We start from the raw sequence: 26,299 nt of genomic DNA on the forward strand, positions 1-26,299 counted from the left end.
AAAGATTGAACTGAATGGTTCTACTTTGTGTTGAATTTATTTTCAGAATAAACAGGGTGATAGGGCAGAAGACGATTTAGATTTCCGGGCGGATAAGGCTGTAAAGAAATCGATTAAACAATACTACAACCTGAAGTACAAATCAGGTACGTTGTGTTTCTTTCAAACAAAATTTGTGGCCTTTCATCCATTATCTGTGTGTTCTCATGATGCATGAAAATAGATCATTACATATTTAAAAAAATAATTGTAAGCAAAGAAACTCCATCGTTAAAAGCAGAATCAGCAATTAAACTTTAGAAAAATCAGCTTGTCTACAAGTACAACCTTTTTGAATATTAAAACCATATTGCTTAGGCCTAAATTAGTGTCTTGGGAGAAAGGGAAAGCACATGTATCGCCAAACCTGTGTAGAAAGTAGAAGAGTTGTCTTATTATTCTTTCGGGACATAAATGCACCGAATGATTAATTTAAGTTTCAAGTACGCCCACATAAACTGTAAAGACACACAAGATTTGGCTTATTTTCCAGAAATTGATCTACTTGGTAAAACGTCGTTCAATATTCTGCATTTACTGACGAAGCGTATATACCAACAAAATCTAATATAGAAATAATCGCAATTGCCACTCAGATGGGTTGACCGTTATATTTTCAGGGCTCTCCTGTGGTTCATAACGAATGACACAATGGTTCATGACTACAGTACTCCTTGAATCTGTTCTTAATGTGATATATTTATTCCGATCTATTAATGATGCTGTACATGACTGGCTTGGTTTAAAATTGTTCGAGCGACAGTCATAGGCAAGCTAAACTTCACTGACAATTGTTTTATTTTAGAGTGCACTTATTAAGTCTTTTCCATCTCAACGGTATATAGGTATTGGGCTGTTTTAATTACATATATCGGTACGTTTGATGTTTGATGTAATTTTCTTTTCCAATCAAAGGTGTTTATGCTGAACACTAGACGACGTTTTCAAAATGTAGTATGGGCAAAATTTAAAGCACGGTTTGCGCAACCCCCTACCTTACTTTTAAAAAATCACCATCTCATATTTAATTAAAAGACACCAAACAAGGGATCAGTACCTTTAAATTTGTGTGGAGTAAGCAACATTCAAGAAGTTGTATAGCTACAGATCGATGACATTAAAGGTTTGTGCGGTAACGGAAATGAGGTCAAAGGTTATAATCTAAAAGGTGTGATAAATTATTGTGATATACAAAATGTCAGATAGATAACTTTTTAACCTGAATCAGAAGGAGTTATTCCTGCTATGGCGTGAACTAACTTATCCTTGAAATGGGATATATTCTATTCATGGATGTCATACTGATTTAAACCAATGTTGACTGGTTTGAACCGGCTGGTGGTGCTTACGTAACATCCATAGTCTCTGTCGGATATCTGCTAGATGGAGTTTAAGGGAACGAACTTTATTAATGGCAGGGGGAAATAACATGGGGTCATGAAAAACTCCAGGGTCTTTGTGGTGGCTTGAACATTCCAGATAACCATAAGGAGTCACCAACCTTTTTACTAAATTCATATCATTCCGATAAATCACTCTGAAGTGGGAAGAGAACAAATCTAACATAATTATGATTTCTGAGAACATCCAATGAACTGTGTTTCAATGACTGATGATAATTAACAGTTTGTTCTTTGAGCAATGTAATAATGACTATCAAAGTGTAGTAATGAGAAATGAGAGCAACAGTTGGCTATCATTGGATACCGAGACGGTAGACAATAGGCTGGGAAAAGGGCCTTCAGGCAAATACAGATACAGCTACCTTAATATTGATTTCTCGCATAGTTTTACCAGTTGATTTACATGCACAACAAGTAGATATCTTTTTAATGAAATGTAAATGTTATCTTTGTTGCACACTTCTAATCACTTAATTCTAGAGAATTGACTTTAGGTCAATAATTAAACGTGCGAATGCACCAAACGGAAAGTAAACTGCTGAGAGAGTATGCCATAGACTATATTGTAGAGTGAAATGACACTTTAAGGTAACATTCAAAAATCGTATATCTGGAACACAAATTCCTTTGTAATCAGTATATTTTTCAGTTTTCAAAGTTATATAAAAGCATAGATTCAGCTAGTTAATATTGGTTATAATTTGCGACATAAACAACTGAATGTATAGTGAAATGACACTTTTCAGTGAAATTCGAAAATTAAATTTCTTTTACGCAAATGCCCTAGCTCTTAATCACGATATGCAAGAGAAGTACATTCATATCAATTGTCAAATACATATAAATGCATAGATATATCTTGTTTTGTTCAGGTAACATATTGTTCATAGCTTGCACCATTGACTACCACATACAGTAAATGACCCATTTAGGTGAAATTAATGATAACATCCCTTGTTCACAAATATAGAAATAAAGGGCGACGCCCTGACCATTAACGTTTATTTATGGGCAAGGGCGCGAGGTAAAGCGTGGCTTTGCTAAACCCATTGATTTTGGCTTTCCCCTCGCCCTAGCCATAAATAAACCTGAATGATCAGGGTGGAGTCTGTTTTTTTTATTATGCTATCAAGAAACCCAAGAAATCCGTTTGAATTGACGAAAATTTCCTACTCGAAAGACAAAGTGCCCCAGAACCTGTGCAATATATGACTTACTGTCAAACGTGCTGTCAAACTTAATATACGGAGATTTTTTTTGAAAAAGATGTCTAAACTTGGCCCACATGTGCTTCATTTTGCTATATGATCGATTGTGATCTTTGTATATCAAATTTACGTTTTAGCTCTAAGGTTACGATGTTAAAGAGGAACTGACATGAAAATTAAAAGGTTTTTAGACCCATTTGTGATGTAGAATAATCCATCTATTATCGACTTCTCGAATTTCTTTGCCATTTGTGCATTTCTTGTGCATTAAATTCGCATTTTAAGATGCGGTATCGGCTGGCAACTTTTACTTCTTCTGCAATAATGGCGCCGCCATGTTGTTACGTCATCTTAGGCACGCAGTTCGCCCGCAGGCTGGGGTACCGCCATACACAGCAATGGCGCTTGCTACCGCCTGAAGCAGATTTTGATTGTGTCAGCGAGCAGAGCATTTGCATGAGTGATGTTTCCGAACCAATTGAGAAAAAAATAGGCGACAGTAATAACTTCCAAGTAGATATTAGGAATTTACAGCAAATTACACCGTATAAGCCTGCGACACACGAGAGAAAGTGGCTATGTACGCTGAGTAAAATTTCATTCGAAGCTGTTTGCTCAGCCATTCTCTTAACGGGAGATTTTTCCTGACTTTTTCCTCTTGTGCCGTTGTGAAAAATATTCAACAAGTTTGGTATTTTTGCCTCGCTAGGGAAATTCCTCACCATGTGCACCGGACCGGCGAACGTATTTTCCTCACGCCCTTTTCCCTGAAGCACTCGTGCGGAGATCATATAATTATGACAGTACACTACATTGCACTGCCCGTACGTTAGCCCAAAGCATTGAAGTGGCGTGATCGCGTGACACACGGTGAAGGATAGTAGACAAATAGATTTGTCTCCGCGTTGCCACTGGTTCGAAAATAAACATTTGTTGAATCTTGGGCTGTTATTTTGTTGGTTTCCATAACTAGCAGTGGTCTTTGGTATTGAGATATCGACTGCTTCAAGTAAATCATAATGAGGGGCTAGTTTCGTGAGTGACGGACAGACGTGGCTGAGCAGTGTACACCCGGAGTGTACAATCACACGATCAACATTACTCCTTGTTGGAAATCAACATTTTAGAGACTGGGACTATTAATTTGTTGGTTTCTATAAAGAGTAGTTGTCTGTGGTACTGAGTTACTGACTGGTACAGAGATTAGTAGGCTAATTTTCTGACGGGCATCGATAGGAGCCGACAGCGGCGGGCAGTGAAATTATATTGACGCGGCGGCAGTGAAATTATATTGACCGGCGCTTCACCCTCTGTTTTGGCTTCAAGCGCTCCTTTTCTTATTTTATTCATATGCAAATATGGTTGTCACTACTTCCAGAGGCCGGGGAATAAACTTTGTTATATTTTTATATATCAAAATATCTTTTATCAAAAGAGTCGTTCTCATAAATAAAGCCAAATAAAATGTGTACGCTTACGCTGTTGTAAGTCATTCTCAAAGTGGACAGTTTGCGCTTCAGCCAGTGTGCTATAATAGCCCCATGCCCATGATGCACGTACACATACGATTGTCTGTTCATGGCTAGATGACCATGGGCGATGAAATGTTACTGATAGAACAGTGTTATCACGGATTTTGGTGCCTCTACAGTATTTGTTTTTGATTGGCCCTTTTCCTTTTGATGGATGTCAAGACATAATCACGTGTCATCAGTTTAAACAAAGATATGCCTGACATAAATGCACATGCACGGCCGTGCCCTTGCCTTGTTTTTTCTAATTTTTAATTGGCAATTGCTATATGAAGCCTGTCAAAACTTAAATACGTGCTATCAGGATAAACAAATTTCGTGAATGTGTAATTAGATAAACAAGGCTGGCCATGCAGTATAGTCATAACATACTTTGCTTGAGCGGTGATTTAGAACAGTCTGTCTAGACTGTTTTAGGAATAAGAAATGCATATGAAATTATATGTGTAACTGTAGATTTACTTGGATTAACTTCTGGGCTTTTGAACATTTAATTTACCTTCTTGCTTTAATCATGATCTACAACCTAAGGCGAGACTAAATTAGTGCAAACTCAACGGTAATTTTTCAACGGTGATGAAGACTGAGCAAATGTTTTACTGTCCGTGCACTCACCTATTACGTTACTTTACCCACAGGGGGCTCTTTCTCCTTGTTTATTTGTGTCTGTGTTTGTTTGTTTGTTTGTTTGTGTGTATGTGTTTGTATTTGTTTATTTGTTATTTTAATAAAATAAGGAAAAGCTGTTTTGTTTATATTTGTCAATAAAGAGCAGTTTATTTATTTATTTATTTATTTGTTTGTTTGTTTGTTTGTTTATATGCATTTCCAACGGTTAGTGTTAGGGTTAGGCTTCAGTTAGGGTTAGGGTTAGGGTTAGACGTAAGTCACTCCCTCTATATACCAGACTGGTAATATAGAGGGAGTGACTTACGTCTAAGTCACTCCCTCTATATACCAGACTGGTAATATAGAGGGAGTGACTTACGTCTAACCCTAACCCTAACTTAAGCCTAACCCTAACTTAAGCCTAACCCTGACCTTAACCGTTGGAAATTACCTTACCCTTGTAAGTAGAAGATTTATGTTTAAAAAAAATGACACACTTAGTTACTATTTTCATATGTGTGCTTATTTTTATAAGCTCCCCTTGTGTGTCTGTGTTGTACACATATACATACATACATACATACATAAATACATACATACATACATACACACATGTGTGCGTGCGTGCATACATACACACACACACACACACACACACACACACACACACATATATATTTGATCGAATCCACATGATATCTTTTTGGGAGGTATCGCCACTAAAATATTCCGCAAAAAGAGGGGCCTCTAAAAACTTTGGCGAACGCTGTGTGGGTGTGAAAAAAGCTTGAAGAAATATTTTCTGGTCCGCCCCTGACGTTAATAATGCTTGTCCTGGACAGGTAGGAATACTCTGCAATATACTGTGGGAGGAATTGCAAGAATTTCGGATGGATGTGACTTAATTTTTAGAGAACATGGGTCGTCCCAAAATGATACTACCTCCGGAGTGTACTTAAGTATAGTGTAAGATGGAAAGCGGGCCCCCAAAACAACTTCTGCTGCTGGCAACGACATCAGCGTAGATGAAACGAGAAGTCGGGTCTGACCCGAGAGACCTAATGAGTTACCAGATCTTATGAGCAGCAGTTTTAATTTAATCTTGATAGTCGAAAACAATGAGAGGGCGTGGGCCTCATTAAGTTCTCAATACATAAATCGAAGAGGTCAAAATCGTTTGTCATGCTTAAAAAGGCTAGACAACCGCTACAAATACTGCATAATTTCTTAGCTCAACTATGTTAATTAAGTCAGGTACGAACGCTCGTGAAAGAAGACTACGTAGTTACGAAGACTACTTTTGTATTAAACACCAATGTACAAATGCAGTGTTAGAGAGACTACAGACCGTAAAAAATCGCTTGACATGCTGTTTATAACGGGTAGAAAAATCATGCATGTCAAAATGTAACCCCTCAGAAACTACGTACTGTAGCTGTGTAGCTCAACCAGGTTGACTTCATCAGGTACGGAAACTACCTAGGCGGGGAAAGTGTAGAATGAATATGTATTTGCGTAGAATATGTACGTACAGAGTACTAACAGTGTTACGAACACTATAGGCTGGTTCAATTAAGTTGGAGGAATGACTATTTTGCTCGCATAGGCTCGATCTATTCCGATAATTTTGTCAGTTTGTCCCAATTCCTAGCCCTACTATGCTTTACCAAACACAAAATCTTAGCGGTCGGAGATTTTGATGATAATTTTAAAAAAGGTGAAATGCTGTTAAACTTAATTGATTATTCAGTGCCGCAATGAATGGATGTCTGTTTTTCGCTCAGTGTTTGTGACGACATCAGTTTGTGGCTTTACAACTTCTTGAATTCTGCCGTCGTGTTACCTGTAGACTTCTTTGGCATGATAGATATTACACTCTAAAAGTACGACCAAACGACGGCTTACTGGGGCTCTCAACCATATAGCTTCATGAGGAATACTTGCACACTTTTTAATGCTGACATTAGCAGATATTAACACCACAATGCAAGGTATTTGTCGTATATGAATTACCTTGGGAGGCATGTCAGCTGGTTGGGGAAGATCCTAACCAAGGCGTTAACAAGTCTTCATGTCAGCATGATAATGAAAATGTGACTTCCAAAATCTTATTTATTAGGGCAGAAACAATCCACCGGAGACGAACAGGTTACAGCAAACGAGAATTGGAACACAACAAGGGAGATATCTTTCCGTGACATATTTCTTTGGGCTATTATAACACAAAGGTAAGCGATTCTGCGCTAAAGTCGATTACTCCAGTTATTTATTTGTTTATAGGACATGAGTGAATTCATTTTATCAACGACTGTGCTGACGCTACGGTGTATGGATCACATGGTCTAGAAATATTTAAAATCAGTTAAGGGACAAAGTCGGCCATTCTTCACGAATTTTGTCCGATACGAGATACTACTTATATTGTTTGACATGTTGAAAGATACTGAATGATTGGGTGACCATGCATATATTCGTCCCCGGTTTTTGAGACATGATACATGAAACCATCGCGAAAATGAATTAACGGTCACGACCATTAATTCATTTTCGCCATGGTTTAATTTAATTTGTCCAAAACCGGGGTCGAATATGTGCACGGTCACTCATTTATTCAGTATTTTTCAACATGTCAAACAATATAAGTAGTATCTTGCATCGAACAAATTCATGAACCAGATATGAACTGAAAATGCTCACGTGTTTCATCATATATTGCAGTTATGTGTAAATTTGAACCTTTGCCACATGTTTGCAACTTCATTGAAATTGTTATGATCAACATAATGAACAATATTCACCACAGATTAATTCTTAATCCAAGTCTATATCCCCAATAAGAAAGTTCATTCAGTATGCAAATTAGGAATTGGCAAAAGTAAAATGATTAATGACTTTCAATAATGTTGTATCATAGTATCTTTAATGTACATAAGCAAGTTTCGTTTAATTTGGTCTAGTCAATACAGATAAATATCCCTAAATAGGAAAGTTCATTAAATATTCAAATTAGGAACTGGCTAAAGTAAACAAGTGTAATGACTCTCAATAATGTTGTTTATAGTATCTTCAATATATGTAGAAAGATTCATCAACTTTGTTCGAGGCAATTCAGATATATGTCCATTATAGGAAAGTTCATTAAATATGTAAATAAGGAATTAGCTGAAGTAAATTGCTTAATGATTTTCAATAATGTTGTATCATAGTATCTTTTATGTATATAGCAAGTCACAAAGTTTCATCAATTTTTGTCATGTCAATTCAAATAAATATCCCTCATTTCAAAAGTTCATTAAATATGCAAATTACGGGCTGGATGAAGTAAAAATGCTTAATGACTTCCAAGAAAGTTAAATCATAGTATCTTCAATATACATAACAAGTTTTGTCAATTTTGATTGAGTCAATTCAGATATATATCCCTAATTAGGAAAGTTCATTAAATATGCAAATTATACATTATCTTTCATGTCACCCCTTGCTGATATATCTTGGTTTGGTCAACATTTGTAGCCAATCTCATCAAATTGTGTGCAGTTGTCCTCTATGTATATCCATTTTTTCTACAATCATTAATTATGCAAATGAGCAAAAAGTAAGCAAACCACACTCACCCAAAACTTATAAGTTCTTGCCATTTGCACACTTGATCTATGCACTAGATTTGATTCTGATCTGATGGCCGTTTTTGAGATATCGAGCACAAAGACAGACAGACAGACTGGCATACACACACAGACAGACAGACATCGCTGCGACACATGCTCACGTGCGTGAACACGTGAGCAAAAAATGGCCGACTCTACCCCTTTAATGGAGGGTATGCTTAACCTTTTGCCATGTGACTGCATTGAGAATGGTGAACACGTTTGCAAATGCAAATATTAAAGTAAAAGATGTTCAATTTTTTTGACACAGTTTTTTTTATGTGCATTCTGATAGATTTGACCTTGCAGAGTATGCATGGGAAAGATTAGAAGAACCAATAATGGCGTCACTTGTCGTCAGCTTGGCTATGAAATCTGTTGCCGAGAAGGTGCCTCAAAGACAACAGAAGAAAAAAGATGACTACACAGAAATCTCGAGGTAATAGGAAACCATCACAGTGTGAAAATGAAAATAATACTGTATGCATTTGTCATTGTTGTACATGCAATGTGCCGTTCTGCCATTACGTAGAGAGAATTGATATGAACCATTAATTATGACGTCAGGGGTTGTATAAAGAGTCGGCAGCCGGCGAAATGGACCGCTTAGGGACTGGACGTAGCTCGGCAGGGGGAGGGCCGGGGGGATTTGGGGAGGGTCACAAATTTTTGAGCCTCTGTTTGGGGGAGGGTCACAATTTTTTGAGCTCCTCTAAGGGGGAGGGACACAAATTTTTGGGCTTGTTGTCGGTGCACTAAAGGTAGAAAGCAAATTGTTTGTATAGACAATTATGCTCACATGACATCACTCGCACACTGCCTCTATCTTTCTATTAAGTGCTCATTCCCAACTCTTTGTATATATCTTCCCCACCATTATCTTAAATAGGATTGTCTCTCTTGTTGCTATTCTTATCGCCATTAAGTTTATAGCAAATCCAATCTATTGTTTCTCAGCTAACCCATGGCATTCTGGCTGCTCAGTGTACATGTATTGTGTTTCGTTAATAAACATTGGACAGTGTTTTTGCTAAGATTGGGGAACATTGGGAACCCTGGTAAAATTTCTGTTGTCCGCTAGTATGACTGCACTGATATACTAAGGCTAACCCTGGTAAAATGACCGGGGAACCCCGGTAACATTCACCTACGTACCGCCCTTAACAAAAACACTGCTGGATATTACCACAATATCTTACATTGTTCCACTGATGTAGTAAATCTTGAACCTATAACTATTTGACAATATTATTTCTCATTCCACTTTCTGTTGATCAACAAAAGTTCCCTCTCTTTCATAAGCCACTTCCCTTTAAAGTTTAAGGCCAAGCTCCACCCTGCATCAGTCACTTTATAGGTACATGAATTTTAGTTTTTAGATATACTATTGTTTGAAATTAAGAGCAAGCTTTGGTGTGATAATTAATAATTTTGATTCCAGAAAAGTGATTTTAGTATACTTAAATATTTAGGTACAGTCATCTGATTGGTATGGCTACTTGTGGCATTTTTCAAGTTTATATTGGCTTTACCACATGGGTACTATCTTTGGAATAGATAGTGTTCATTTGTGTTGTGAAGGCAGGATATATGACATTTGTTGAAATTTAATGTGGATAATTTATACAGTGAATCAGCCATGTTGATCACGTATTCAGATTGAACTTGATAAAATATGGTGATATCCCAATGTCATTTCAGAATATGGAGACTTGATTGTCATGAAATAGTGTTTGCCACTTCTGTGTCAAATCAGGATCAGTCTATCCTCTATTATCTAGGCTGCTTTCTGTGATATGTTTAAAATGCAAAGAAACGAGGCACAAAAATTTACAAAGTATTGTCAATGTTAAAACACCATAATTTCACACTATAGCATTCAATCCATGACCATACTTTGAATTGTTTGCTTAAATTATTGCTTGAATAGGCATAGCCTTTCTGTTGACCTTTCTCCACAAACAGGGCAACATGACCAAACTTCTCATTGTCTACTGGAACACAATAGTACATTTTGTAAAACTGGATTTGATATGAGTGCAATGAGCACATGTACAGGTATTTTCAGTTCTCTGACTATACAGGTCTATCAGAAATATTATAAAATCCAGTGAATAATGGGGTCATGCTCATATGTAGTTTTATATCTGTATCAGGAACACATTATAACATACATTGTATTTTTCCATATTTCCTCCCCATGTAGAGATTGAACTGCTCAATACATTGTACATGACCATATATCCTTGTTATGGAGATCAGAGTCACATTGTGTTTCCAGTATTCCCTCAATTGTCAATGTGATACATTCCAAAATTATGAATTTCACTGATATTTTGATAAATATCAAATTATAATTCCTTAGAAAAAATGGCAGGCACGTGCATGTGCATTAATATAAAAGAAAACGTTTGAAGAGCATTACTTATCACAATCACTCTTAATGGAATATAAGTGTGCTCTATTCCATTATGAGCCAATTTGGGCATTCATTATTGGAATTATTGGACAGTCTGTTGAATCATAACATTCCACATCTGCAGTTCAAAGCCAAAGTGAAAGCGTACATATTTACTGCCTATTTGACATGATATATGCCATTGACTTGGTTTAGCAGTCTAAGCCTTACGAGAATGCTAAGAATATTCAGCTATTAGCTGCTTTGATTGCCTCCAACAACGGCATACTCATCACACAGGTGCAACAACAGTCGCAACGCGAAGGCCTATGCACCCGGTAGAGAGAGAGCTCTTTGGGGTAAGTAGTCTTTGCGTAGCGACGGTGGTATACATATTCGCCTAGCGTAGGGCAATATTGCCGTTCTACCTCAATATTTGGACTGCTGTTTAGGTAGGACGTCAACTTCATCAAACCTAAAATCTAAAAGCTTAAACTCGAAAAAGGCAAACACTACAGTTTCGGAAATGCAGCTACATAAAGCAATATATGATACCACGGTACTACCAAAAGAGTGTGGTAACTCGTAGCTTTGCATGGCAGGGCTGTGTGTTACCAGCGTTATACGGCCTGTGGTAGGAGGCCGTATAACGCGCGCTGGTAACACACAGCCCTGCCATGCAGAGCTAGGTAGTTCCATGGTGATACTGATACGCTCCTGCTTGGGAAAACAACACCGAGACTTGTGAATTGCAATATCAACATCCCTCTGATCCTTAATATATTTTTCATAAGCCAATAGGTCAATCATTTAAACATACAGACGTTTATTTCCTGAAAATGTTAGGCTAAAATGTACAGTGTACGTCCAGAGAACTTCTTGGTACAGCGCGAAACTTGTAAACAAACTTGTATGCGTTGAAGGTATTTGAATATCTTTAGAATGATGTTCACAGTCACACTTGGAAGTAGTGACAATTTAGTCAAGTTGTAAGTGAAACATTTTTGTGATAATCATCATTAAATTAAGTACTTTCAATACTTAGACCTCAATCAATTTTGACAGTCAGGAAAAACGGACAGAAATAATTGAGTGAAATTAATGACTTACATGACGAATCTCTGACTTAAAATGACGTTGAAATTACTGTCATTTTCCAGAGTACATGTACCAGTTCGTGTACACTTTAAATTAGGAGACGTTTAAAATATATCCCATAAACCCACATGTGACTAAAATAAACCAATCACCGTATCGATAACGTCATGCGGAACACCGCCGCCAACGTTGAGACGTACGTCTGTGGTCTGACACATGCGCATATCGCGACTGCTCAACTCCGCCTATCGAGAAAAACAAAGTTCTTGCCACGGACGGACGAAGACACTTTCACATGGTCTTCCAGACGTATTTAGCTGAGGACTCACAATTGATGTCACCATCGGATAGCCAGTCATTTCATGTCTTCGTCCACGGTCCGGACCGTGCTTCGTCGTTCCGGCCGTTGATGATCGACATCGTGTCGTGACCAAAAATGAAAAAGAACGCATCAGGGCCACGACTGGAATACACTACTGTACTAGTCAGGCGACCGGCGATCAACAATGCTTCCCGTTTTCAAAACCGCGCACCGTTGCGCACCTTTCCGTGGCACCCACGTGTTAGGCAGCGTTAGAAAGCTGGTTTTCTGCCTTCAAATGATATAAGAAATAACTAAGTAAACTATAAATACGATCGTAAAACGCCCGCAGAAATAAGTCAACTGTCAACGTTAAATCGCGGGCAAGTGTAATGGCGATTTTCGTATTTCAATGACTAACTTCAAAATGACGTAACGAGAAAAATCTGGCACGTGCCGCTCTCCAAAGCTGCCATTTTAAGTGTAGATCATTTTGGAGATATTTTCATCCAAAAGACACCGAATATCTGTCAACTGGGGTTAAAAAAAAACCGCCGAAAGTTGCCGATGGGCTCGTTCCCGCAAAATCGTAGGTTCACTTCCGCAGTCACAAATTTAAATATTCATGAAAAATGCCCTTCTGCGATTGGCCAATACAAAAGGTCATGACTTCAGCAAATGTCTCCTATTTTAGAGTGTACACGAACTGTGTACGTACCAAGCTTGCAGGTCAAATGCAGAGGGTCAAGTATGATGTTAAATAAGCCCAGAAGAAAGTTTTTAAATAGCTTTGAAACAAGCAGCTGCCAATCTTGTTTAGTGGTCATCTAGTACCAAGACTTTGTACAACATACCTGTACACACAGTCCCTCTGGATAGAGGGACTGTGCTGTACATGATTCGGCACTCAGCAGAGGACTGCACTTTCAAGTTGGAAATATTTGTGAGTTCACATGGTGGTGTAATCTTACATCCCTGTTCAGAAATGGCTAATATTATGATACTTTAGACAAAGCTATTTTTGTCAACATTTTACAGTACTATCTTGTCAATGCATCAATTATAAAAATATTCATTGCCACCATTTTAATACTTCAACAGTGCAATGGTCATGCTGCTCGACACTGAATTAAAAGAATCTCTACTAGATATGTACCAAGTTAAAGGGACAAAGTTGCTCATTATTGACATTATTTTGCCATTTAAATTTCTTTTGATAGATTATTCTCACTGAAATATGCTCAAGTCTTGTTATTGCAATTCAATTCTCACTCTTTATAAGGCACATTAACATTTGAAATTTACTGTGACAACTTTTGGTACATACCTTAAATTAAATTATTAAGTGACCACATTTTATATCCATGCATGCATATGAGTTGAGCTGTGACAACCAGAGATTGCAATTAAGTCCATTTCAGTGAGCACCAGAAAAGCATATATATTCAACGTAAATTAAAATGACCAAAATTTTGTCAACAATGAGTGACTTTGTCCTTAATGGCAAATGAAAATGGCTAAACTCCATGTTTGCTGTTTTGTTAGTTTTGCCTGTCAGTCACTGAAATTTGAAACAATGGTGTATGGACAAGATGATGGTTTTGTTGTTTACTTTGCAGGTCAAAGTTATATAAATTCATAAGATTATAGAATTTTCAGTATTAGCTGCTGTATTTTAGCATGATATACTCTGTATTGATTCAGTTGTCAGCCTAGCTTGATGACACTTGAGCAGTGGTGTCATTTTTGTGTCCAGTGAAGTCTTAAACTGTTTTTGTGGTTTGTTCCACATTTACAAGTGTGCTGACAAAGTGGAAAATAGAGCATTTCATCAAACTTGTGCAGAAAATCAAATGATGAATTAATTTAATCATAGAGTTTATCCTATGGTGTTCCCCAGAACAATCCACCCATACCACACTGGAAACAAGAATACCAGTACTCCTTTATCTGGTGATTGGTTTACTAAGTTTAACCTGTTCACCCCAATTCCCTGTAAACAGGTCCACACTCACCATTGATAACAATGGGATTGGGCCAAACCATGGTAGTGAAAGGGTTAAACAGTGTAAGAGTTAAACAGTATATAAACCATTATCATAACAATCAAAATGCATATTGTGTAGGCAGAGAAATCAGGAGTTTCCCTTTTATTAAAAGTACTGAAAAATCTGTAGCATAGAATTATCGAGATTTTTTCAACAAGATTACTTTTACATATGCTGGTCAAATGGGACTGACACCATGTCATTGAAAGTATTCTTAGGTAAGGCTGACATCCATATCTAGACTTGTTCTTGTCACAAGCAGAAGCAAATCCCTTGCTGGTATCCATCTATATTGCCCTGTGTTGTAAATCCCCACCTCAATTTTTGATCGTTGAAGATTCGATCAATTTGTAATATTCTATTTTTTTGAAACTGGGGGAGGGTCACAAATTTTTCAGCCTTGCTTTGGGGGAGGGTCATAAATTTTTCAGCCTTGCTTTGGGGGAGGGTCATAAATTTTTGATCACTCTCTTACAAAATCCCCCCGGCCCTCCCCCCCTGCTAATTTACGTCCAGTCCCTTATTCTCAAGATTTCGCCGGCTGCTTTTTTGGAAAATTGGGACTCCTTCATCGCTAAAATATGTTTTACGTTCTTTGCTTCAACGGGTTTTATGTGAAACAAAGTTTAGTAGAAGAGCACCGCGATCGCCCTGTAACACGTCTCAGCGTCTGGCGTGTATTGCCCGAGTAAACATCGGAATTACAATGAACAATTCTATTGGCTACAGCAATTGCTGACCCCTCTGTGGTGACCTTTATATCCGCCAATGAAAACGTGTGTACCACAAGTTGTCGGCCCTCATAAGCTCAATTCAATATGACCGAAACAGAGGGAGAAGCGATCGCGAGGTCAAGCATCTCGGTACGATCTTGGGTTTTTAAGGCGGACCAAGGAACAAGAGAACAGTAATTACGTGGGTTTAAACTGTTTTTGAAGGTAATGGCCTGATTTTTTCTCACGAAAAAAATTCTCGATTTATTACAGTTTGAATTTTAGTTGGCCGACGTGCGTTGCATACATTGCCACAGGCGTCAATGTGTACGTACAGCTGGAGGTGTCATATGTACTGTTTTTCGGTCTATCTATGCCAATGAGAACTTCCGGCCTAGCGTCTATGTGGTTTAATATACGAGCGACCTTCGAACTCACTTCAAAAACGATCGTCTGGTTTAACTTATTATGTGAGCTTCTGAATTTACAAATTTTCATATCCTATATCAGGTTTTACCTTGTTTTCATTTGTGAAATATGGTCACCATTTTAATGATTATTGATAAATAAATTATCATTTTTACCTCTCAAATGGTATTAATGCTCTTCATTTACCAATTTTACACCAAAAATCAGGGTTCTAAATTTAAAGCACAACCTAGTACAATAATGAAAAGTTTATCGTTTGCTGTGTTCAAATATCCCAGTATTTCATCAGGATGGCCTCAACAGGGGTATTTTTTCCCTTTACCAGAAAATTTAGGGAAATTTTTAATTAATAGTTCATGTGTTCTTCTTGAATCTCTAGGTGTGACTGGTACCGTTTCATTACATGTGGTACCCTCTTGACAAATTACTTGGCGGTGTCAACATGTGAAAAGCGGGGGGTGGGGGGAATCCTCCATCCTCCTGTCTAGATGAAACGCTTTATGATATCGTCTACAATATCAAATTTATATCATGAATAATAATAGTTTAGCTCCTAAAAGCAAATACAGGTTCTTAACGTACCGATTTTTATACTGTACATCATGGTACATTACTGAGCAATATTATCAAATTATTCACATCCATCTATCATTTAAACAACTACATCTGTTGTCATTAAGCGCGCATATTTGTTGTTCATGGTGAATCTTTGGAAAACCAAAACATAAAAATGAAATTAAGACCCGACCCCCCATAGTACATTTAAGACAATATATGCGGCCCTGGAGATCAGATCATAATCGTTCTTTATTACACTGTGCATGTATGTATGCGCAATATTATTCTTCACATATTTCTCATTATAGACATAATTGTAAAAATCATGTATGTATGTATGTATGTATGTATGTATGTATGTATGTATGTATGTATGTATGTATGTATGTGTTTGTATGTATGTATGTATGTATGTATGTATGTATGTATGTATGTATGTATGTATGTATGTATGTATGTATGTATGTATGTATGTATGTATGCATGTATGTACTATGTGTTTGTATGTATATATGTATGTATGTACGTATGTATGTATCTTTGTGCATGTCTTGTATGTATCTATTTATATATGTATCTATTGATTTACTAAAAGACAGATAAAAGCAATAACAAAGGCAATTCCATATATGATAAATACTGTCTTAAAACAGGAAGTATGAAAGAAAGGCCATTGAAATAATCGGAATTGCGCATTTACGTGATGCACAAAAGGCAGACAAGTTGTTGGAAGACGAACATAAGTGTTGGAACAAGTTCACATGCCTTGAAGTAGCTATCGGAGGAAAAGCCAAGGTAAATGTCTTGTTCTATGAAATACAAATAAAAGCCAGGGCATCGGAGTCGAGTTCATATTTTGTATCTGTTTCATTTTGAAGACACTTTAAAACTTACATAATAGACTAACTTCCTACTTGAGATCCTCTAAGATATTTTCACTAAATAAAGCAATTTCTAACATTGTTAAGATGTTTTGTTTCCCTGGCAGATAGAGAAATCGACATCTACCTTTCCCAATAGCTACAGATCCGCTAAGATACTTTAACTAATCGATTCCTAAAATTCGACTTGCCGGCAGGCAAGGAGCTTGGTTTTGAGCTTCATAACTTTTTGAATAAGTAATCAATCTGTTATCACAAAGTAAATGCCGCTTAAGGCATTTTGTATCCAAAGCTGAAATAAAGCCATCGGAATAACAAGAAAACATTTAAAGGTATACTAATACTGTCACCTGTTCCAATTTTGCAACAGTTACCATGGAAAGAGAAACTCTACCCAATCACAGATTTAAGCGGGTGGTCGCTCTTTAAAAACAGCGCCCTCACATGGAACATTTTGAATACCAAGGATCGCCCCTTTGACCATATATGCGCATATTTAGATTACAGGTGGCTGTATACCTTTAAGTGTTAGTGATTTAGTGTCATATTTCATTAAAAATAGGAGTATTCGGCGCTATTTAAATCCTTTAATTTCAGGCATTTCTGTCACAAGACTGTTGCCATTACAAATTGCGGAAGATGTGGTTCGGAGAAATTGATGTTGAGGAGAGTTCCCGAAGGCAAGGAAATTAAGCTACATATTTTGGACTGATTTTCCGCAGATTACTGTTATTTTAAAATTAAATATCGATTGATCAGGTGTACATTTAAATGAGATGCATTTCACCATCTAGTTTATCACCTTTGCAAAAGTATATTTGCCGTTTTTAGTCCCCACGGACACCGTCCGGGGGGACTTATAGGTTTGGTCATGTCCATGCGTGCGTGCGTCCGTCCGTGCGTCCGTCCGTTCACGCAGATATCTCAGAGATGCCTGGAGCGATTTCATTCAAACTTGGTACAAGGATTACTTCATATGTCATACATATGCACATTGATTTGTTTTGTGATACGATCGAATATGGCCGCCATGCGGTCATTTTATTACGATTTTTTCATGTACAGAGCCATAACTCAGGCATATCTCAACCGATTTTATTCAAAGTTGGTACAAGGACATTGATCAATGTCATAGATATGCATGTCGATTTGTTTTGTGATACGATCCAATATGGCCACCAGGCGGCCATTTTGTTACGATTTTTCATGTACAAAGCTATAACTCGGGCATATCTCAACTGATTTTATTCAAAGTTGGTACAAGGACATTGACCAATATCATAGATATGCATCTTAATTGTTTTGTGATATGATCCAATATGGCCACCAGGCGGCTATTTTATTACAATTTTTTCATTTACAGTACCATAACTCAGACATGTTTCAACCGATTTTATGCAAAGTTGGTACAAAGACATTGACCAATGTCATAGATATGCACGTCGATTTGTTTTGTGATACGATCCAATATGGTTGCCATGCGGCCATTTTGTTACGATTTTTTCATGTACAAAGCCGTAACTCTGGCATATCTCATTCGATTTTATACAAAGTTGGTACAAAGACATTGACTTATGTCATACATATGCACATCGATTTGTTTTGTGATACGATCCAATATGGCCGCCAGGCGGCCATTTTATTACGATTTTTGCATGTACAGAGACCTAACTCAGACATGTTTTGACCGATTTTATTCAAAGTTGGTACAAGGACATTGACCAATGTCATAGATATGTACGTCGATTTCTTTGTAATACGATCCAATATGGCTGCTGTGTGGCCATTTTGTTACGATATTTTCATGTACAGAGCCATAACTGGGGCATATCTCAACCGATTTTATTCAAAGTTGGTACAAGGACATTGACCCATGTCATACATATGCACGTCGATTTGTTTTGTGATACGATCCAATGAATTAAATTAATTGCTAATTTGCATTTACATGATGAACTTTTGTTTTTAGGGTGAATGTCCAGAAGCACTGCATCAAACTCTATAAAATATGGTACCAGTGATAATCTATCAGTGTTATGATAGGATGCAAAAAATGTTTTGCAACATCCTGTTGATTAATTACCTAATTGACTCATTTAATGACCTTTAGGATGGTGGCCTACATGTTTTTATGTTTTCATCACCATGGAACTCATTCTTGGCCATTGAGCGCCATCTGTATCAAAGTATTTTTATCACAGACCTAATTAATGAAGAGGACTCTATCCTCTCTGAGGACGTGTAATCAAAGTATTCATTAACAAGTGGGGCTGTGTCATCAACGATGACTTGTTGTCAGATGTAAAGGGCCAACTCAACTCAAATTGTCGTATTAACTTAACAAGCAATATTCGTTGTCAAGTTGACTTTACGGTCGATTAATGTAAGAAATAAATGAGCCGTGTTGGCAGCGTTTGTCATGTACTTGCATATATTCATCAACAAAGGTAACGAGATACATGAACATAGTCCTTTAGACGCAGATAACATTGCAGCATAGGTTTTATCAATACAAGAGGTAATATGACGTCAAAAAACCCCAAGTAATCCAAATGATATAACGTAACAAAATTACCAGGTCGCATAAACACATATATTTACAATTTTAGAAAGGACCATCTAGAACCACGAATATTAGTAATAAGTGAAGTAAAATGGTATTTCAGACGCCTTTGGTTTTATCATGCAATGAATTACAGTACGTGTATCGCATAACCAGTTTCATTTTTCGCATCCACATCGCATCACATTCGTATATTCATCGCATCAGAATTGCCTCAATATTCTCCTACATCGCATAAGCATAGCATCCTCATCGGATCAACGAGAAAAAAACACGGATCGTATTATTGTCACAGCCCAAGAATGCATCGCATCATATCGCATCGCATCGCATCATTATTCTCTTGCATCACATAAGCTTACGCATCGAATACGTACATGTATCATATACGCATAGCATTATTATTTTCCTTAATCGCATTATTATGGCAGCAAAAGGATACATTGCGTCGCATCCATCGATCACCTCAGGTCGCATTGCATCCCCTTGATCGCACTTCGACAAAGGTACACCTCATTAAAGTACAACTTATTCAATCGGTCACATTTTACATCGATTCAGAAGCAAGATTGAATTCGCACATTTTTTAATATCATGGTAAATATGTAGTAACGCTTCGTGCTCAAGTAGTGTGATGAATAAAGTATTAATTCTGTAACGAGAGTAAGTATGACATTCAACTATCCTTTTACGTACATGAAAAACGGGTGTAATGTCATTTTATATTTTTTTACATTAAATTTGGACAAAACTAGCGTAGGGATGTCAGAATAATGACCACAAATTTTCAATTACCTAAAAGTCGTGGTAAATTGTATGAATTCTTAGCTTTATGAATATTGAATGCTTGCGGCTAATGATTACTTGCGTTGACTATACATAGGTACAAAATGATAAGTAAATGCATCCAGATGATCACTATGGACAAAATCGTACATACGGCCTAGATTTCGCCAGCATGAACAAATATAGCACTAACGAGAGAACTTGCCTGAAATGAAAAGAAAAAAACATTAATCTTACATACTATATTAACCTGAATATCATCTGGTCACTTTGAATTATTACTACATTATTTTTTAATTTATCGTAATTAGATAATTATCGTGTATTGTATAAATTCCATAAGTTAAATGGCAATTAGTTTTCTCTCAAAAGCAGGTCATAGCACTTTCACCAATTTATTGGTTATTGGGTGGTTTTGTGTCCTTGAAATTCAGCGACGACCAAATTAACAGTAAGTATTGGGCTCTAATCAGATTCGCAATGGTAAGCAATTGAAATGAGTGAATACTATACTTGGCGTGATAAGGGCCGAGTGTCTGTCGCAGCATAAATGGAACTTATGCTAACGCGATACAAGGGACTGAAATACTTTTCGGGAAAAAGCAAATGTTCGTGTTTTCAACATATAATACCTCGATAAAGGTGGAAAGTTACCTTAAGCAATAAAGTAGAGGACCGATGAGTAAGCCATGACAAGTTTACAAAAATACATGGTCGAGCAATAGTAAGTGCAAATGGGAGTCAATGGTGCAAACCCCATGGTGTATCCCTTGCTGAAAAGGTTAATTGACATAATTCCATAATAGTATATGGCATATGGTGTGAACCTTACAAAGGGGTTTCCCTTACCAAGAGCTCGCGCGTGTTTCGACTGTACTATGGACATATTGTCTTCTTGACTTATCGGATGACTGTATCTATGTCATCAATATACTGCTTTAATATACTTATTGTATCCTATTTTTGAAGACTCACACACAAAGAAGTGCAAAAATTTCTATAAGGCTCCAGTTGCTAAATACGGATCTCATGTGGTGAGTGTTAATTTTATTATCAAATGCACTCTTAGACTAATGATCAGGAGTGCATATAATATATCATACTATTTTTCGTGCTTTACAACTGCCATTCCATTACTACTATCCACCTGTCTTTCTCGCCGATACTTTTTGATGTTATGTTTTCGGACTCTGAGTCTTTAACGCATACACTAAGAGTATCCGTTGTTAAAACTATAATACTGATTCCCGTTTAAGTGTTGAAACAACCGCGAAGTTTCTTCCTACCTTGAAAGAGACATTGTCGATATGAGGAGATACTTCTGCTAAATTGAATTAATTCCTAAATGGTGTTTTAGATTGTGAGCATGAAATGTCACAAAACAAAACGAAAATGGTAATTGATACGTTAACATTTAGGACGCTGCAACCATTGGATGTAACTTATGTGTGATACTTAGTACCCAGAAACTTATTTCAATTCTAGGCAACGTATGTCGCGTTTTTGGTATTGTATGCATGGTTAATGGTGTTCGGTCGACTTGATGACACATTTCATCCATTGGACATTTTTCTCCATGTCTGGATCCTATCGATGTTCATTGAAACAACAAGAGAGGTAGGTTATAGATTTGAAAGGAATACATTGTTATGATAAACATTTTGATTTAAGGTTAGCAAAGCCTCTATTTTTCGAAATTATTACAAAGGATTTTTTTCTTGATAAATGAACGATTCAAGGATTAAGAAGGTGTCACTCTTGATCTTACATCGATGTTCGAAGTTTCTCGCTCATATATGTGCGTTTTCATAACTAATAGTGCCAACACTGATCATTGCAAGGTATTATGTTAAACAAATTATATATAACAAAATTGATTATGAGCCAAAATATTAACGAGTCACGTTGAGTGGCGACGGGGTACAAAAGAGGCGTAATATTCCACAATTATTGCTGAGATTATGTTTCATTGACACTTCAAAAGTTCAAACGTTCTAGTACCTATATTCTATGTCAATGGACCATGTTGCCCTCTATGGTATTGTTACATCGAAGACACACTTAGAATTCTGCTGCATAATGACACATTGAAATATCAATGTTTATATATTTAATATGACATGCAAATCTGTACATTCTTCAGATGTTCCATCTCTACAAACACGGGCGTAAATTTAACCGCTGGAAACATTTCAAAGAATGGATAACGTCCATTGGCAACCTGATATCACTGGCAACTATACTATCACTGTGTATTGCCTTTATTTGCCGTTGGTTTCCCTGCACAAGACAAGTAGCACGAATCTTTTATGGTATCAACATCTCCTTTTTCATTCTGAGAATTCTGCGCTTATATACAGCAAGCAAAACATTAGGCCCTTTGGTTACAATGGTTAAACTCATGGTAAGTCGCAAAGATTTTTTTATCCAGTGACATATCATATCAACGTAAAATAAAACATGAAATAGACCTGCGATGATTTCCGTGAAGGAGTACTTTAAACCCTGACGGAATGTTTCCCTACCTTAGTATATATCAGTACAGAAATATGGTTGATCATTTTCTAACTCATATTCCCATTGAAATATTCCAATCCTGTAAATCATATTCCTATTGAAAATATTCCAGTTCTTTGACAGACAGCCGCACGCCGAGAACTACTGGTATTTATATATGACTCCCCGTTATTTGGTGTTTACTTTTCTTGTCGATTTTGTTCGTGCGATTACAGATTTCGACAGGTATAAAACGTAGAATGTGCTTGTCATGAATCTGAAATATTGATCCGACAGGCTTTACATCTTATGGAAAATACGGTAGTTGAAATGCTTTTAGTCTTATGTTTTTGAATTATTTATCGAAATTGTGGATTTTACGATGAACTCTCGCCTGGCAGTTTCCCAATGGCAAACAAAAGTGAATTGTAATAACGTCATAAACGCGCCTTCATCGTTAATGGCATTAATTTGATAAGAAAATTGTCCTGAAAGTTCGGCGATATATTGGTTAGTCTTCGACAAACATTGAACTCGTCCACATTATGTCTTGAATGAATGGAAGTATATTTGCGTCCGCCTTATGATATAATTATCCGTCCTGAAATTATTTTCAATTTTCTTGTGCTCATATATCAAATGCCTCTCACTCTTTTCGTTCTTTTGAAAGCTTCTTGTTAATTCGACGGGTGGCAAAACCATCGCATCAAAAGCGCTGCCAACATTGCTTTGGTCAGAACTACTTTTTCTCGTTTCCTCGGCACATCTAATTCGAGGAATGATTACACACAACGCACGCTGAACATGTCTACTTTCAAAAAGTTTTTTGTTTTCAAAAAAAATCGTGAAATCTACGAAGGAAGAAGTCACAGTATTCAGGCAATTTTTGAATACATGGTATTAAGGCTAGGGACTGTATGCCCAAAGGTATGGGAGTAAATTTCTACCCCATGTCTCTTTAGTGATAACAATGTTAATAAAATGATGTTACAGTGCTGAAAAGATTAATGATTTACTTTACGCTACACCAATTGAATATGTACGCTTTTGCAGTTACAATGAATATGTACTAACCATACAGTCTTTACTCTTTTTTTCAGTTGTTGAGAACATTGAAATTTTCAGCCATATTTGTTATATTTCTGAGTGCATATGCTGTTGCCGTGCAGGCTGTAGTTGGGCAATTCGCAGGACAGAGTGTTACGTTTTATGCTGTTCTGGATGTCTTCTATCAGGCATACTTTCAGACCTTTGGGGAGCTTTTCCTCGACGAACTTCCCGGAGGTGAGATCATCTTTAATTTGTCTTTTAAATAAGTTAAAAACTTCACACATCATGGCCTTGCGAGGGGCCCTTAGCTTATACGGTGTCAGCGACGTAAGGCCAAAAAGAAAATTGTCTCTTGCCCTTGCACATTCAGCAAAAGTGATGCAGCAACGCGGTTTCTTTCTTTCTTTTCTTTTCTTTTCTTTTTTTTATTCTTAACAATTCTGTTTTGGCAACATTGATGCAACAGTTATTGTCTTTTATCTGGCTGCATAATACTTCCGTTTTATTTTTATATTTGTTACAGCATAGAACATAGTCAAAGGCAACGAGTCGCCACTGTAAAAACGACTCAATTTTCCGAAAGTCATGTCCAAAATTGCTCTCTAATATTTTCTAAGAATGGAACAAGCAACGTACTCACACTTTATTGTACTGTAACGCCGTCTTATTCAGCTGCTTTAAAGTAATTTCTAAGAACGGAAACAGCAATGATTGTAGTTAGTCGTACGTACTGCATGACACTTTAAGTTAATTGTACTTCAATGTGTTCGAATTAATCTGGAGTTAGGTGTAGCGATGCTGTCCGCTCTAGGGTTGTAAACGTGCCTTTTTAAAAACACGTAAACAACATTTTTTATGTGCATATAAGATGCCCACTGAATTCAGGTATGTTTGTACTATTCGAGATCATCTCATCGAGCGTACAAGTCACTTCACCACCAGTGTATGGACTGTAGGTGGCCAGACTGTGGGTGTAGAAATTGTGTTTAAAGTATGTGTTATCACGGCTTTTTTCAATATTTACATAATTAAGTCTTAGCCAATAACAATACAACACAATTACGAATAATACGTGCCATATAATAATGATTATAATGGCACAAATGCATAGATCTTAATCATTGACTCTTCATGAGTGTCATTAAAATACAGTATTTTCATCATGAAACACGTTTCTTACTTTTTAGTACTTTGTGCCCTGTGGGCACAAAGGTACTAATGTGATGACGCGGCCTCTGATGTTGCATACAGTGGGCCGTATGCTGTGGACGCAGGTATCTCAAAAACGCTTCAGTAACTTTTTCTGAAATTTGGTCTGGTGGTCACTTGGGCATGTATCTCAAACGGTCTTTTTTCTTTTTTTGATTGAATCATTTTAAGTCACTTTTTTAGCTTTTTTCTGAAAACCACTATTTTCAATTTTTCCTCAAAACCACTGATTTGATTATTGTGATATTTGGCATGGGTGTTCGTATAGTTGCAATGCCGTCAGAAATGTTCAAAATTTGGTGATACATGCCTTGTATTATTTTTAAACAATATTTTTATCCATTTTTATTTTATATTTACTTGATTTTGCCTCGCTTTCGTTAAAGCTACCGTCTGCGCATGCGCACAACTCTGAGTTGAAGAATCGAATCGGACGCCATCTTGTGTCTCGGTGTGGGTACATCTTTTACGTCGTGAACGTTTCACTGTGTGTTTCAACATGTTCTATAGTTATGAAGTTGACAGTGATGCACTTTTGCGGCTGTCGTGTATTTTTTGGTACGAAAGGCGCCTTTGATCGACTGAAGAATGATGGCCTCCGTAGGCGATAAACACCGGTACCGGCAGGCATATCAGTTCTACTGAGGAAGCAATCCACTGGCCCGTATAGGTCAGGGGCTCACTTAGGGAAGAACCACATGATTCCGGGGGGGTATGGAGGATTTTGAGAAAAAAAAATGTCACCAGGTGAAATAAAAGAAAAAAATTAAGCCTGTAATGGCTTGAGAAAAAAAAATTCTCATAACAGACAGAAAAAAAAGGAATTGTCACAATGCAGTTGAAATGAGCAAAATTTTGGAAACTTCATCCTCATGTATTCTTTGCTGGCATGCTGCCATAGGCAGCGCAAATGTTTTTACCACAAGCAATTCTTATGTATTTTTTTCCCAGCGCTTACGATATAAGCATTCACTACTTTACACCTCAGTGCACTCGATGTTTCCCTTCCCTTTTCTGACCAAGGAAATCATATTTCAGCATTTCTGTTGCAATATCTCAATGGTATAGGCAATATCTAGATGGGACTATTTGACTTCTGTAAATTGTGAAAATTTAAAACACAAGACAGGAGTCAATAAACTAGTGTTAAAACCAATACATTATTCTCTCAATATAAATATGTTAGAAAGATTACAAGTTGACAATGAAAAATTGAGGAACAACAAATATAAAGAAATACAATGTGTGAGCCTTGTTTCTCTGACCACAAAAGATAACATCCCCCCCTGAGAACTTAAAAGGAATTGACTATTTTAAAGAAAAGCAGGTAT

The 26,299-nt window shown here is 37.0% G+C and overlaps 1 protein-coding gene across 1 annotated transcript in view; it reads left to right on the forward strand.

Moving 5' to 3' along the window:
- Positions 1–26,299, forward strand: part of LOC139120169 (transient receptor potential cation channel subfamily M member 5-like) — a 54,662-nt gene that overhangs the window by 20,259 nt on the left and 8,104 nt on the right. Inside the window, exons 8-17 of the mRNA XM_070684330.1 lie at positions 47–146; positions 6,911–7,019; positions 8,734–8,877; positions 16,637–16,778; positions 17,462–17,544; positions 20,589–20,664; positions 21,183–21,247; positions 21,699–21,830; positions 22,357–22,617; positions 23,810–23,993. Of these exons, the coding sequence (XP_070540431.1) occupies positions 47–146; positions 6,911–7,019; positions 8,734–8,877; positions 16,637–16,778; positions 17,462–17,544; positions 20,589–20,595 (585 nt within the window). The 3' untranslated portion in view covers positions 20,596–20,664; positions 21,183–21,247; positions 21,699–21,830; positions 22,357–22,617; positions 23,810–23,993. The remainder of the gene's footprint in view (positions 1–46; positions 147–6,910; positions 7,020–8,733; positions 8,878–16,636; positions 16,779–17,461; positions 17,545–20,588; positions 20,665–21,182; positions 21,248–21,698; positions 21,831–22,356; positions 22,618–23,809; positions 23,994–26,299) is intronic.

The sequence above is a fragment of the Ptychodera flava genome, chromosome 20 (genome assembly GCF_041260155.1).
Source record: "Ptychodera flava strain L36383 chromosome 20, AS_Pfla_20210202, whole genome shotgun sequence".
NCBI lineage: Eukaryota > Metazoa > Hemichordata > Enteropneusta > Ptychoderidae > Ptychodera > Ptychodera flava.